A 16969-nucleotide genomic window follows, 5' to 3' on the forward strand; every position below is an offset into this window, starting at 1 on the left:
AACTGCAGTAAGTCCCAGGGAGCATGCAGCCCAGACTTTAGTCCCTGTTGCCATCTCTCTCTCTCTCTCTCCTGCCGATGTGCAGGACAAATTGTCTAGTTTTTTAAACAATGTTTTATCTACACAACATAATGTTGTTTTGTCTGATGAAAAGTGGTCAAATCCCATCGTGTAATTGATCTAATCCAAGCAGAGTTATTTTGTAAAGTGCTGAAGTCCACTGTGTGAGAGCAGTTTGGAATCCACAATGCTTCAACAACATGAACACCCCGAGAAAACACAGCCGTCCATGCTGGCGTGTGGCACTTGCACAGGAATGTGTTGTGACAGAGGAGAACTCTATGACACACAGCTGGGAAGCCAGCGGTGCCAGGACACTTGAAGTGATTCATTCTGTGTGATTGCTCCTATGTCACCCAGCCTACTCCATCCCTTCTCACTATTAGCTAAACCCTACAGAATCCATACTTTTTCATTCCTATGTTTGAAAAAATACCAAATGGACCATGTTGAAGGACTACCAGATAGATCTCATATTTACCCAGCTAGTCCTACAACACATTAAATAAGTATTTTTAAAGGAAATATAAACACAGGGAAGGAATCTGAGTTTATTAAATATGGTTAGTAAAAAATAATAGAAAATCTGCTTACTAAATAGCCAAGATTAAATTATAAATCCAGAGCTTTATTTTGTTGTTATTAAAGGATTTTCATGTCATTTGTATGTCAAAATTTACTTGTGAGCATCACAAGCTCAGGTCTTCACTGTGAAAGTATTCTTTTGTGTATTTCTTTTGTAACATGATAAACACTTTAAACATTACATTTTCTAGTAAAATATGACTCATATATGAATGCAATACATTTAAAAGAGAAAAAATCCAGTACTAACTGCTAACCAACCAATTAAAAATAATCATTTTAGTTGATTGATTAATTATGACTATTTTTAATCAAAGGTGTATTGTGATATGGGTAGGAGGTTGGAGAGTTCTTTGTTTGCTTTTTCTGTTCTGATTTCTTCCCATCAAAAAACAATGTTACTTTCATTATTGCTTTTAGTTCTTATGGGCCCTAAAACCAAGTTGCATTTTATAGTTCTCTCTCTCTTTCTGTCTCTCTCTCTCTCTTTCTGACAGAGTTTCTCTGTGTAACTTTGGAGCCTATCTGGAACTTGCTCTGTAAACCAGTCTGGCTTTAAACTCACAGAGATCCACCTGCTTCTGCTTCTCAAGTGCTGGGATTAAAGGCTTGTGCCACCACTGCCTGGCTGTATTTTATAATTCTTATAATCTTAAATGCCGTTAGTCAAAACAAAATCTTGTGTGCTTGTGCAAGAAATCTTCCATGTAAACCAGGTTTTGCAATGCCTGCAATCTGAGCACTTGGAAGATAGAGGCAGGTAGATAAATCTGTGCTACTTTGAGGCCAGCCTGGTCTACATAATAAATTCTAGGCTAATCAGGGATTCATAATGAGATCCAATCTGGTTACAACCTGGCAAAATCAGGAAGCAATGCTAACTCTGAAGTACTTTATAACCAGTGAAGAGCAGGGCAAATCCTCATCTTTTTAATATTTCTGCTCACTTGCCACTCTGTAATAACAGTTTCTGTATAAGACAGATCAGTGATAACATTTAACCTGGGCACATTGCCAAACTTTGAAACAGAGTTTGTTGTATTGATTTAGAAAAGAATAGTTATCATTAAGAATTTCCTTAAAAACTACAGAACTTTTAAATGACCTGAATATGGAATAAAAATAAAAACAGAGGACATTAGTGTACCCATGCACCTCAGGAAATCAAAAGCGGCACTCTGCCCAGAGTTCTAGAAGATAAGTGTGCCTCTGCTTGAATGGTAATTCATTGTGATTTCAGTAATCTGACCTAAATTCCAAATCTCACTATCATGTAACACATGGTGAGGATACTTTAGCAGAGAGCTCTGTGTTTACATGGGTAAGCACCTACAAAACCCCTTCACACACCAGAACACTACACATGAACATACCATTTCCACCCTAATAATTTCCAAATGCATGTTAAAAATCAAGTTGCCATGCAAGGCTTCCTCCTCTGGCATTGCTCCCCAGTGAAGCTCAGTGGGGTCCCGTGGGGAATGCTGATGGCAGCAGAGGAGCCAAACCTGCGAGGCCCGGTAGGTAGCAGCAGGTGGGCTGGAGCAGCAAGGGGGGCGGGCCACAGCTGGAAAGAGTCCAAGGAGATTGTGATGCAGGCCATTGCTCTGCTTGGGGTAAAGAACGACTTGGTGGGCACAGCGATAGGTCATGGTGGGTCAAAATTTAGAGAAATCCAAAACACAACAAACACTAGAATACAGGTAATAAAAGGAAATCCTGAGGCAGAAATCAAAATTTTTGGCAATAAAGCCATGCAAATAAAAGCAAAAACAATGAATGATAATGTTAAAAAAATTATATTCCAAGACACAGAGTTGACATCATTGCATTCCAACCTTCTGCTGGAACAGTTACCAGCACAAGTGACAGTGTAACAGATCAGCCATTGATAGCCTCGAATCAAATTCGAGAAAATTCTTTGAAATGGAAAAAGAAAAAGTGGGCAGGAAAGAAAATTTTAATATAACATGTGATGACTTGAAAGATGGAGAGAAACATCCTATCCCCAACCCTAAATGTAAATTTGAAGATGTTTTTCAAAATTACCCAGAAGTTATGGAAAACATTTAAAAAGCAGGCTTTTAAAAACCTATACCAATTCAGTCACAGGCAAGGCCAATCTTCCTACAAGAAATAGATCTTATTGGAGTAGCACAAACAGGAACAGGGAAGGCACTGTCCTATTTAATGTCTGCATTTCTCCATCGAGACTCTCAACCACTAGCTAGAGAGCAAAGAAATGGACCAGGTATGTTAGTCTTTACACCTACCCAGGAATTCGCTCTTTGAGTAGAAGCTGAATGGTCTAAATATTCATAATAGTGATCTTAAAAGTGTTTGTGTACATGGTGTTAGGGATAGAGATAGACAAATACAAGATGTTTCAAAAGGTGTAGACATTATTATTGCAACTCCTGGAAGATTGAATGACCTACAAATGAATAACTTTGTCAACCTGAAAAGTTTAACCTATTTGGTAATCATGGAGTTTTAGATGATGTTGGACACGGTGTCTCCAGGGCATCTCCTGACTCCGCCTTCTTTCTCCCAGCATTCAGTTTAGTTTTCCCACCTAGGTCTATTCTGCCCTGCCACAGGCCAAAGCAGCTTTATTCATTAACCAATAAAAGCAACACATATAGAGAAGGATTTTCCACACCACCCCCAAATCAATTTTTACTTCATTTCAAACTCTTCATGCTTCTTGTTGAAATCTATACAATAATGACTTAATGTAAATTTGAATAGATTTTATTTAATTTTGTGCTGTAAATTCCTGTTTAAACTTGTGTAATTAGAACCTGAATAATTCAATTTACTGGAAAATTTTAGAAATATTTAATTAATTCCCAATTCCCTTTCTACCAGCAATTTGAAGTAATTGATGGTATTGAACAATAATTTCTTCAATTTTATAATAATTTTCTCCTCTATGTTATAAAATTGGATACTATCATTATAAAACATAAAAGACTTAAAATATTGATACTTTGATTTGTGATACTTTGCAGCCCAATGCAATTTTCATAGTCTTCAATTTTTATTTCACTTTATTTTCTATAAATTTGAACTATTTTTTAGATAAAATCTTTGTTTAATCTAGGGGAAAATCAATTCTGCCTTTTGTCTTTCTATTTTCTTTATCCATCTCATTGATAAAACATTGGCTCTGAAAAGTAAGTGACATTTCCCTTCATATGTTCCTAAAACTGATTTTGACATTATAATTCAAAATATTAATCTGCACTTTAATCCTTCCCAGCTATATTTAGAAATTCCCTCACTTTAATTGCTTGAAATAATAGGTAAATGGCTTTACACTGTGCTTCAAGGATAAACTGTCATGCAGAAATGCACAAGCTTTTTCGATTAAAAATAATTGTGAAATAATTTCAACTGAACATTAAACAGTGTGCCTGTCAAATGTAATAAAGTAGTTATTTCAAAATATGCACAGCTGTCATACTAGCACTTGAGAGACAGGGGCAGGAAAATCAGAAGTAAAGGCAGCCTCAACTACATAGCAGGCTTAAGGCTGTATTTAAAAGAAAAATCAAAATACATATTTCAAATAGATAAAATCTTCTACACTAATCTGAATTATTATGTTTTAATTTATTATTTAAATTAGTGTTGTTCAAGACGAACTTTTGAATGGCATGAGAAAAACGTGCTGAAATAGTTGGTCAAGTAATAAATTTTAATCATAATTTCAAACACTCTTGTTTGTTTTTTTATTTCTTTTATACTGACTAATCGTTTGTGAACGTCAAACTCATCATTTTGCAACATTCTGAAACTGCAGTCCAGTTTACCCAAATATGTGTTTTGCTTGAAATAGCTTGTTCATCAACACTTTGTTCCTTTGTGTGGATCCTTAACCTCTTGGTACACTGTGTAAGCAGACTTAGAATGATCACATGATCAGAGAACATCAAGACGTGAGAATGACATGAGCCCTGAAATATTTTGTGGTCCATGGAATCATCATATGTGATCAGTAGACATGTTCTGAAGCAGAAAAAAATCTATCTTATTAATATCTGCATAACATTGTTTTCCATTGTTCCCACAAATGTTTTGGAGATTCTCAGATTCCAAAGGGTCTGTCACTCATCTAAGGGCAGAGTGGATAGGAGTGTCTTAGAGCCAGGCACTCACTTCCAGGTTATGAGGGATGGAGCACGGTACTCTTCTGGCAGAGTTCCGCTCACCACTTTGCATCTAACAAAAATGTGCAAGACTTTCTTCCACAGCCAGCTGTCCAATCCACTGTAGATACCAACAAGCTACCATTTAACCCAAGTCAGTGCAACACTGCCTACATGCAGTTATTCAGACCTTACTCGGGACAGTTCCTTCACAGAAGATTGCTGTCTCCTCAGGTGCCAGCTCCACACAGTGAGGCACTAGGTTACTCAGAACTTCTGCCAGTGCTCCTACAAATCAGAAGATCCCAAGACCCTCTCTTCAGGCCTAGTTAATTTGCTCCAAAGCTCACAGAACACAGGGAAACAACTATGTTAAAGCCTCAAGAAGAAAGGCTAGGTTATGAAGTACATTAGGGTGAGGCTCAGAAATAACCCAAGTCCAGGAGTGACACTTCCCCAGTTGGCTTGGGTTATATCATCCTTTCAGCATGTGGACATACATGTTCACTAGCTAGATGTTCTCAAAATGACATCCTTTTGCTAGTCTTTTTTGCTAGTCTTTTTTTTTTTTTCTAAGTTTCATGAACACCTATCAGGGAGACAAAATCAATTCATTCTTCTGTTCTCCCCTCCCCACTGCTGGGAGGACAGGAAATGAGGTTAAAGGGTCTAAGCCTCTACTCATAGATTAGTATTTTTACAACTAAGTTCTAAATATTAGAAGGTTGTTGTTGACAGTATGATCATTTAGCAAAATAACAGCAGCAGGTTTTACCCTGGAACCTCAGCTTTGGCTTTTGAACCAGAAATACCGATCTAACCCCACACCACTCACACCACTCTTGCCCCAGTGGGTACTTCTTGCCTGGTCAGGCAGTGCTGCATCATGTAGGGCCCACCATGGCGTTTCTGTCCCTGCACCCTGGCTAGCATCTTCTAGCTCTAAATAAGCTACCCAGGAGGAAGTTCTCAGTCAGTTTGAGACTGATGTCTCTATGTCCTTCAGTCAAAGTGTGAAGTATCTTCACCAATAGAGGTTTATCAAGGAGCTATGGTGGTTAACCAAGGGCAGTGCCAATATCCTAAACTGTTTTGAAGAGAGACCACCATGACAATAGTTCATAAAGGAGGCATCCCATGCTTTACACTGTGGTTGTAACTTCACAACCCGTTTCTTCTAGGAAGGACACTATCCACCCAGGCAGGATAGCTCCCTTTTCTCCAAGTTAGCTTACTATCCATTGGTCTTCCTTAAGGCTTTTCATAAATTCCTAGTTTTGGTCAATGTGCTCACTACCCTCTTCCCTGTCACATTCATTATTATTAATAGTATCTTTTTATTCTTTGGAAGTTCCATACTGTTGAAATAGGAGAGGAAGCGGGGCTGCGTCCCCAACACCCCGGCCGCTTGGCTAGCTCATGCCCAAAATAACAACACACAAACTGTATTCATTTAAACACCGCTTGGCCCATGAACTCTAGACCTTACAAGCTAATTCTTGCACCTGGACTAGCCCATTTCTAATGATGTGTGTAAGCACCCCAAGGTGCACTTACCGGGAAGATTCTAGCCTCCGTCCATCCTGGGTCGGAGCTGCCTGGGAGAGCAGAGCCTGGCGTCTCTGCTCCAGAGAGCAGAGCCTGGCGTCTCTGCTCCAGAGAGCAGAGCTGTTGAGTCTCTCCGGAAGCAGAGTCTGACCTCACTTCCTCTTCCTCCCAGAATTCTATTCTGTTTACTCCTCCCACCTATGCTTTAACCTATCAGGGCCAGCCAAGCAGTTTCTTTATTGCTCAATGATCTTCCTCCATCACCATACATTCAGACAATGTATGTTGATATCCATGTATTACTAACTCGCTTTAATGCACCAAAGCCAGCTTCATGCCAGAAGGAAGTATTTCTGAAGGACCCTAAATCCAGTATTTGTTACTTCTGCTCCATAAAACAAGGCTTTAACGTGATAATTTCCCAAGTAACCAATCAGCTACAAAGAAGACACATGAAACGAACCAAACCCCCAAGTTTAAGATAGGAGAAGTAAAAACAATATAACTGATGATGAAAGTCAAGACTTCGATAACTACCAGAAACAGTAGTTTTTGAACAACATGAAGGGAACCCCATTCAGTGAGATTTTAACTTAGTATGCTTTTTGTGATTTTCAACTGTAGCTGGACCACTAACTCTGTAACTCTGTATTGATCCCCAACTTATTTCTAGATAGTCTCACTGTGTGGCTCAGGCTGGCCTCAAGCCTGTGACCATGTGACAATTGATCCTATGCCCTCTACTTCTCTCCAGAGTGCTAGGATCATAGGGAATGCCATTCATCAAGACCAGCTTAACCTCCAACACCTGACAAGGTTCTGCTCCACTGTTGACCATCCTACATGCACTAACTCTTACAGAAAGCAGTCCTGAGGGAAAGCAGGCCCCTGCCACCCCTGAACTCTCCAGGTGGAAAATGAGGCACATGCAGACATTATGTCATCAAAGGGGACATGCAGGAGCTTAAGGGAAACATAGCCTCAGCCTACCTTCTGGCCAATTTCCCTGCAACCAAATCTCCATTTCCTTCTGAATTAGACCCGCTTCTTCCCTCTTAGAGTAGGTCAGTTTGAATATGAGAATACTGTGCTCTGCCTGATTGACACACTCCCTACTAATCCAGCTGTTTCTCTGGAAACAGAACCATTGTTATGTACCGATATCTATTAGCAGCACAGCAGAGTTTTAAACCAGTGTCCTCTTCCTCTGCCAGAACAAGGGAGTTTTGATGCCAGGTGCCTGAAACTCTTCTTCCTCGCCGCTGTCACACCCAGCAAGAATGTAAGATTCTCATCTGTGGTTCCCAGTGCTCCTAGAAACATGTGTTCGTTTAATTCATACTGTGAAATGCATTTTTTTTAGCCAAATCCTCTGATGCAGCTAAGAAAGGCTGTCACTGGGCTGATCTCACTCTCATGATCAGTATGGGAATAAACAGCAGTGCCCATGGAAGCTAGGAGAGAAGGGTCTTCCACATGCAACTGTATTCAACATTTACAACACACTGGTCCTTCGTGGTGTGTGTGTGCTCTGTTCAAGGTTCTCCTGAAAAAAAAAAAAAAACTCATCTGACAATAGGCTGCCCCCTAAATATCCTCATCTTTCTCCTCGTTCCCACCACCCCTGAGGTCAGACTCAGAGTCTGACAGCACTGTGCATAAAGGTCCTTTATGCAAGCAAAACACACTTGTGCCATGATTTGGATGGATGATTTCAACTAGTGAGCATAAATATGGAGAGAAGCACAAGTTAAGTGAAGGTCTACAATGCATTAAATAGATGAGTCATAACTGACACAGATGCTTCCCTACCGGACTTCTAGCTCCTCCTAAAATGGGTGAAATGAAGTGCTTCTCAGAAATTGAGGTACATATAGCATTTTTCTTATTGTGTGGAATGATTTAATAGATAGGGAAGCAAGGAATTATTTTGGGCTGAACAGAAACACTACTGCAGTATTTACCTGAATTAGTTTGTCTTTCCTTACAAAATAAGCAATTTGTGACTAGCCTGGGTTCTATGCATGACCTTTCTTGCATTAATTTTAGGGACACAAGTTGGGTGCTCCATCCTCAGTCTCTCATCTGTTTTTAGGTGAATGAACAGGAGAATCACAAGGGGAAAAGGGTAGCCCTTACTACAAGGAAACCAGATTTTCCTTGACATGTGCCATTTATAACTTTTGCTTGTATACCATTAGCGGAAACAGAATCCAACAAGACCCATATAGCAAGGAAGGCAAAAGATGTGACTTTCAAACAGACCTAGAGAAGTTTTAGGATTAATTAGGGGAGGGGACCCAGATCGTGAGTAGATAACTCATAGAGAGTTCCTTCCTAAGCTCTCTGGTTGTGGTTATATGAAATTCATAGCACAGTGAACTCAAAATAGGTAATGGTTAGATGTAATTCAGGTAGAAATCCTTCAGTGGAATCACAGGGAAGGATCTGCACAGTCAAGAAGGCCACAAGACTCAGATATAGTCTTCAATCCAAGTACACAGACACCCTGCAGCACGACACAGCTCTTCATCATGTGTGGGACCATACTTGCTTTTGTATACACACACACGATGTGTAAGTGTTCCTGTGTATCTCTGTATGTATGATGTGTGTGTATGTGTGTGTGTACATGCATGTGGTATTTATACATGCAAGGTTTGGGTGTGTGAGTGCAGGTATGCATGGGGTATATAAGTGTGGTCAAAGGGAACCTATGTCTGGTCCTCATGTTCTCCTTGCCTTCAGTTGTGAGTCAAGTTCTCTTCAGCGTTCACCAACACAGCACCAGGCTAGATCGCCCATGAGCTTCTGTGATTCTCTGTCATTTTCTCCCATATCACAAGAGCACTGGGATTACTGAACCCAGTGTTATGTGCATCCTGGGGTTTCAACTGAGGACCTCATGTGTGCACAACTACCTCCCCATCACACCATCTACCCAACCTGAGCTTAAGGAATTCTAGGGTTCTGTCCCCACAATGGCCACTTTCAATTTGCATTGCTCCATAACAAAAACAGTACATTTTGACAATAATTTGTTACATTTTGTAACTTTGCCAGGAATTTGGGATGACTATATGATCAGGTAGATATATAAGTGAGTTGTCTGGGGCCTCTCGTTCAGCTAAGGTCATCACAGCTGACCCTGGACTGAACTGGAAGGTCTAAGATGGTTATCTGTCTAACACTTTGTTGCTCCTTTACAAGACATGGATTCTGAGACCTAAACTTAGTTCTTTGGAAGATCAATATGTGCTCTAAACCTCGAGCCATCTTTGCAGCCCCAAACACACACACACACACACACACACACACACACACACACACACACACACACATTATATAGTAATACTTTTCCATAGCACACTGGTAAGTGCTTGTGAACATACAATATCTTAAATAAACTTTCAGGCATGAACTCAATGACCCATTTCTGCCCTCTCCTGAGATATGTGCATTAAGACTATGAGAAATATTTTCCTAATCTCTTGTTCTGGCTTTATCAAGAGAAGGTCACCAAGTACTCCTACAATTTGCCACTGAACAAAATCCACTGTGATAGTTGCCAGAACTGACTGGAAACCTTGTTTCCCTCACCATGAAGCCACGGCAGCTACTCTCCAATGAAGTGGGCCTTCAAGTGCACAGACGAAGTTAAACTGTGTTTACATAGTCTGTTTTTAAAGTCATTTGGGACACAGTATAAACATGCAGCAAAGTGATTGTTACAAGCTGGATTAGGATAACATGGGTGTATTGACAGGTCCACATATGTATGCATGCCTAGAAACAATGAGTGCAAAATAAATACAGGAACACTACAAAATAAGCAAAATATTCAGCATGATACTTATTGACTATAGTCTTCACATCATTTATTACTTAATTCTTCATGTTAATGGACGCAAAGAAACTCCTGGTTTGGTACTTAAATATTTGACTTTTCTGTAGACAATAGTAAGTTAGATTATGAATGAAAAGCTCAGGAGTCTTCCTGGTCAGACTATTCATAAAGGCTTCACCTCAGCGTTGAAAGGTTCTTGAAATGCCATCCTTCAGTGTGGGCTGGTACTGTGGGTACTAGCATGGAGTATGAATTGGCAGTGCTCTCCGACCCAGCGGGAGACAAGTCATTTTACTTAACAAGAAGGTGGAAGAGGACATGCTGGGGGACAAAGAAACTCCACCATGCTGTGGCACAGATAGCAGTAATCATTCTTCCTCAGAGCTAAGTGGATTCAGGCATAGTTTCCATGTCAATCAAGGAAGAGCAGACTGGCGAGAGACAGCCAATGGTGTGAAAGCAAAAACACCACCATCCAACTGAGGTGGTCCAGGGGACCTTCAGTCCAACTCCCACACTTCACTTCCCATGAACATCGTGAATAATGAAAATGATTTTATCAGTTTTGTCTGGTAAGCACAAAGGTTATACTTTTCCCTATAACCCTGAGAAATACCCAAAATAATCCATGGCTTGTCGTGAGTCATGAAGTCATACCCTGGGCCCCTAGTCTAAAGGGAAGTTTAGAAACACCGATGGAACAAATATAAGTTAGTTCCTTGCCAAGTGTCTTCCAGAGAATACTGTCAACATGCCTACTTGTGGTTTCTTAAAATGATGGGTGTGGCTATCTCACTATTCTTTTTTAGTATCACTCAATGACTTGATCTTCCGTGTCATTCATAAACCTCTTTTCCCAAAGGTATTGCCACTTGAAATAGGAAGGTAATGATAACAATGGGCGAACACACTAAATGTGTTCAGGAAGTTGATAAGTACCTGTTATTAACTCTGAATCAACAAGAGAGTGGCTGGCTAGAGTCAGAGTGCTCAGAAAGGCTAATCTCATTTTTAGAAAGTGTTTTTGATTTTGAAAAGCAAAAGAAAAACAAAGGAAGTGAAATTTTAACTCTTAGGTGAACATCTACGGTCAAGAGAAATGTCATTTCTGAACAGGATTCAAACCTGTTGTTGGTTTTTCCGAGAGATGATTTCCTGTCTTACATGATGGTGGTGTTGTGCCCAGATCACAGAGTCCCCCAAAAACCAACCAGGAGACTGAGTCCTGTACGTAAAAGCAAAGAGCCTTTATTTTTATACAGGTTTGTAAACTCTGTCTCTCCATGTATCCAACGTATTGGAGTGATCAGAGAGCCCCGAGCTCAGTTAGAGTTGGGTTTTTATAGTAAAAAAGGTGGAGTGAGGGACTTCTAAGGTTTAGGACCCCTGATTGGCTGACATTTGACTAGGGGTGTCCTGGTGAAAAGTGATGGTTGTGTGCTGGCAGGTGATCCTATCTACAATAGTTGGAACATTAGGAATTTCTGTTGGATGTTCTGTTTCTGGGTGGCGCCTGCGTAGTCTCAGTTTGTGGTCTTTGGAACCAGGTATTGCCTCAGGGTAAACTCCTGAGACTTAGGCCTCTATTGAGCTTGTCATGGCTGGGTCCTATAGTGTGAAGTCATGGTAAGAGCTGTCAGTGACTAATGTGTTGTGAATTCAAAGGACAGTTTCTCTTCCAAAGGTTGTGTACTCCTGGTATCACTTAACAAACTGGACAGTAAATCATATGGGGCCGCTAAAGCACTCTCATACAAACTTGGTACAAAGACAATGATCTCTGATCCCGAAAGCCAGGACTACTGTATTTTCAGCACCTGCAAGATGTTACAACTGGAAAATTCCAGTACCTGAAACTTGCCTTCATGCATGTGTTAAAAACATTGCTTGAAATGACTTTTAGGCTATATATTGCAAATATCTGAAACAGAAATGATTTTCCTGATTGGACCTGGGTCCCATCCCCATAATCACTGCGTAATTCTGAATATCTCTAAGGACATAAGGTGTCTCATTTATACACAATATTCCAAAATCTAAAAGACTTGGGTCCCGCCTGAGAATTTTAGATAAAGTGTGTTCAGACTGTGCTCCAAATTAAAGTTCTCTGCGCTGACTGTGACAGCTTTTCTAACGTAGCCTCTGTGAGACGAAATATGTGAGGCCCACAACTGAGAGCAAGGTCAGCAGCAGGAAATCTTCCCCGGAAGCACAGAGAGATTCCATTTCTTCCTGACACAGCAGGTGTTCACAGACAGTCATAACATGTAAGGCTAACTACTAAAGAGAAGGCGGAGGAGGTCTCACTATTTGGGGCCTGGAGAGTTGGGGATTATGCAAAATGTAAAATATATTTGTCCTTTCTTTCACTGTCCCTGAAACAGTCAGTCAGCCAAGGGCAAATGGGGAGCATTTCATTCATGCTTTTAGCAAAGTAACCAGACCAACGCATGGAGACAACGCCTCTTCACACTGCACAAATACTGCAGAAATATAGATTATTTTACTTTTCAGATACTGACACACAATACATTAGGAAATTGTTCAGTTGAATGACTAAGGTGTATGAACTTAACTTTAGTGGAATGATGGCAGAGCCAGAGTCACCTGTTAAATACATCAGTGTTTCAAATGCACAAAACACCCACAGGGATTCCATCGGCCCCTCAGTGGCATTCTCAGATTGATCAAACAGTATGCAGTTATCTGGGTGCATATAGATTCACATAGGTTTCAGAGCGAAGATATGACAGTTCTAACATGTTCCACAGGCTCTGAACAGGTAAGGCTCTTCATTGTTTTGATGGCATCACAGTTTTGTGCATGACTCTTCTATGACTGGCAATGATCTCACACAGCAGACCTTCTGTGGGCTTCACAGCATACATACATCTTGATCTTTGCGGTGCTCCTGAATGCTTCATTTGTGAGATACTTACTTCATGGGGAAAGCAGCCCTAGACTCTCTCAACAGATTATCAGGATTCCCATACATATGTAATTAACAAGAAGAAAAAAATCTACAAAATTAAACTTGAAGCACAAGTGTAACATGAACCAGCATGTTTGTGTCTTGTTTCAGGAGGCAGAACCTCAACAATTAATGGCACAGAGAAAATGTCACCATCAGAAAGAAGAGCTATATTTTATACCTACGTCTTACATAGAAAAAACTCTAAGTCCTTGGCCAGCAACCATGGGTTTAGTTCAAGCAACTGGGAGGCAGGAATGTTCTGGTCTGCTAAAGTAAAATTAAAATTGAGATTTCTTTGCACAGCAGCAGCAGCAGAGGAAGACTTTGGGTCTTTGCTATCAAGTTGGTCTTTGCAAGAAAATCAGACTCCCTTCAGGGACCCTGATCTAGCATGATGCAAGGGGTGATAACAATGAGGTTTCATCTCAGGACCATATAGATTAGATAGCTGGGACATGATAAAAGCTACCTTCTGTCTTAGAAAAAGGTCATCAGAGACAGCAATGAATTGGTATACTAAAAGCCACTAGGCACCCACCTTGACCAAGCAATACCTCACTGAGTGCACAAGGACTAACATTGGGAGGAAAGAGAAAGAGCCAAACTTTTACCAGTTTCCTATTGCATTGCAACTTTTATGAGCTGTTTTCCATTCATTGCCTTCGGTTCATTGATGGTATTTCTGGATGTATCTGTCTGTCTGCTGTTATTGGCTAATTTAAATCATTGCCTTATTTCATTTAACAGCATAAGTGCACTGAGGCATAGTGTTGCATACATTCTCAGCCTATTATCTCTAGAAATACTTAGGCAATGTAGAATGAATGAAGATTGTAGGCTATGGCAGGCTAAAACAGCTTCATACACTTTCAGACCCCCGAGAGTCTATGAACTAGAGAAAACTGAAGGAATCAGTTAGATAACAAGCCAAGTGGAGTGAATCCGGGGAGACACTATTTCCGACTATGGAGAAAAAAGGCTTTTTGCCATTGTAGACACTCACAGGAATTGTTATGTTGGAATTGTTGAAAGAGATTATGTTAGAAGACATGGCTGCTATGTAACATTTTATTGATACCCTGTAGCTGGAGAGTAAATAGCTCGCTGCTCTCTGAGTTTTATGACTCAGAAGAATTTATAGAAAGAAAAACCTTTGTAAATTTCATGGCTGCTAGTGATGGTGACGTGCTTTCAAACTGTGTGGCTTGGGGCTGGAGAGATGGCTCAGTGGCTGAGAGCACTGTTACTCTTCCAGAGGACCAGCGTTCGAGTCCCAGTACTCGTGTAGTGACTTAGAGCCATGTGTAACTCCAGTTCAAATCTAGCTGACTCCCTTTCCTGACCTTCGTGGGTTAAAGGCATACATGTACACACATACATACACATGAACAAAATAATCATATAAATAAGTAAATTTTAAAAAATTCTTACTCTGTAGCCTAAGAATCCAGTACCTGGTGTTTGTTTTCTGTTTCAACTAAACAAGGTTTCAAAGACAGAGCTTCCCAGTTCAAATTTCCAAACAATGTCCTTGTTGTTTGTGTAAGAGGGTCTCCGAGGCCAAGACTTCCCCATCACTGGAATACCTGAAGAGTTTAGCGGTGCAGGTGGGGCAGCTGGAAGCTGCCCTACACCATCGCAGTTTGCCGTAACTGTCACTGCACTGTCACGATGAGGCTTAAGAAGCGGGAGATGTGCACATGTGGTTTATTAGCATGCATGTTTTAATGGGAAATTTGTAAAAGTCCCAAGTTAGGTTTACATAACTTCTAAAGGAGGGCTTGTTCATCTGTGGTTCACAAGTCAAGTCCAGCCCGCCACAAAACTCTTTAACCCTAGGCTGTACACTCGGCGGGTTTTTGCTCGTAACCCACAGAAGCCGTCAAGCATGCTAATGGACTGCTTACGGAGGGATCAGTGTTTGACTTAACTTGGTTTTCTTTACAGACTTCATATACAGTATTGCTTTCCAATACTATCATCTTAGAAAACAAATAGAAATATACTTAGGATAAAACAATGACTGATTTTCTTGAAATGTTTAGGACCAGCAAACAACCAGACATAAAAACAATATATTTAAAAAACAAAAATAATAAGTGAACGATTTAAATTACACTCTTAAAGTAATGACTTCAAGGTTCCCCAGAGACGACCAAGCAATGAAGAAAAATCTCAACACGGGTACAGCAGATTTCTCACTTCCAAATTTACAGGATGCAGAACTGAGCTCAGTATCTGGGATTCTGCAACTCTGGAGAACAGACACTGTCAAAAATCACTTCTTTTCAAAAAATAAAAATAAAAATAAAACAGCAAGATTATTTTAAAAGTAAGAAAACAGTCCAAAGCAATGGCTATGATGAAAACATTTGTGTTACTTTTTCCATCATTGGGAGCTACATAGTCTGCCGGTGAAGAACTTGAGACAAACAGAGGGTTTTCATTTAGTGGCTGGTCCCCCATATCTGTGTCAGATAAAATCATAGCACTTATTATGTGTTACCATGGATACCATGAAGATACTGCCATCCACTAATACTATTAGAGGAAGACAACATAGTTTTCAGGGACGAGTCCTGTTCTGCCTTCATAGGTCGCCTTCAGCCACCCTGGCTCCACTGATGGGTGTACTGGTCAAAGGAAGAAACAAACTTAGGTTACTCAGGTGACTCAGCTACAAACACTTACTGTAAACTAATGAACCAACAATCACCTAAGAATCTATGTACACAGGTTATTGGGGTACAGTCTCTCCAAAGTTGGAAAGTTCTTTGTACTCACACAATTAGATAAACTGTATTTGTCCCAAACACCACCCCCTCCTCTATTTTTTGTAAACAAGGCGTACTTGCCAGGCTAGCCTTGTAAGACTCATTATGTAGCTTCTGACTGTTCTCTAACTGGCAATCCCCCTGCGCTTCCATGTCTGGTTTGGACAAGTGAGTAAATGCTCCCAGAAGGGAGGCTGGGATCTAAAAAGGGGGATGCGTTCACTAAGGAAAGCCTAAGGAGCTGACCCTGTCTAAGCGCCCTGGCCCCATGTCCCTTCAGTAAACGACACTCATACTCACCGTTGGAGAAGATGGCCCCCTGGGGGAAGGACAACTCATGGCTATGCTCTGCTTTGCAGGAGTACATGGCTTTGGCTTGGCTGAAAGATCAAGGCAGTTTATAAAACATTCAATTCAAAGATAGCGAAAACTACTCTTAGCTAATGTTAATGTTAATTAGAATATAAAATAAAAAGAGGTCTACATTGGTGTGTTCTTCACAGACTGTTGGGATCTTTACAACCGTGCTTCACTGATGCAATGGAAAGCCTTCATCCTAAGGAGACAATGCAACTCCTAATGAATAGCAGAGGCTGGTTTTAAATATGCTGTAATTTGTTAGAAAGCTGAAGAACAGGCTGCTCTCCACCCCCTCCCTTTAATTTTCAGGATTCCTCAGCTCCAAAGATATGGTGAATACATTGATTAGTTTTGATGTTAGAATAGCAGCTGGGGTTAGCATTGAATAGCCAGCAAGTGCCACCTCATTGTCAGGGAAGTGAGGGTCACAGATGCAGGCTTTGCAACCCAGAAAGGTATTTATGTACCCTTTAAAAACAACAACAGCATCATGTATGCGCGTATCCGTGCACGTGTGTGCACGTGCATACACACACATACACATACACACACAAACACACACACAGAGCAAACCCTACACCCGGTACCGCATGCTCTGTGCAGCCAGAGTCTGGTGTCCTAAGAGCTGACAGAATTTGGGGCTTTTGTGTGATGTCTCACCTAGAAA

At 40.6% G+C, this 16969-nt stretch overlaps 1 protein-coding gene across 1 annotated transcript in view; it reads right to left on the minus strand.

Annotated features, from left to right (window-relative positions):
• Positions 1-12678: 12678 nt before the first annotated feature.
• Positions 12679-16969, minus strand: part of Arhgap42 (Rho GTPase activating protein 42) — a 227323-nt gene continuing 223032 nt past the window's right edge. The window contains exons 23-24 of the mRNA XM_050162229.1: positions 16243-16322; positions 12679-15801 (exon numbers count right to left, since the gene is read on the minus strand). Of these exons, the coding sequence (XP_050018186.1) occupies positions 15713-15801; positions 16243-16322 (169 nt within the window). The 3' untranslated portion in view covers positions 12679-15712. The remainder of the gene's footprint in view (positions 15802-16242; positions 16323-16969) is intronic.

This window comes from Alexandromys fortis, unplaced genomic scaffold (genome assembly GCF_014885135.2).
Source record: "Alexandromys fortis isolate MF-2015 unplaced genomic scaffold, M_Fortis_MF-2015_v1.1 scaffold_112, whole genome shotgun sequence".
Lineage (NCBI taxonomy): Eukaryota > Metazoa > Chordata > Mammalia > Rodentia > Cricetidae > Alexandromys > Alexandromys fortis.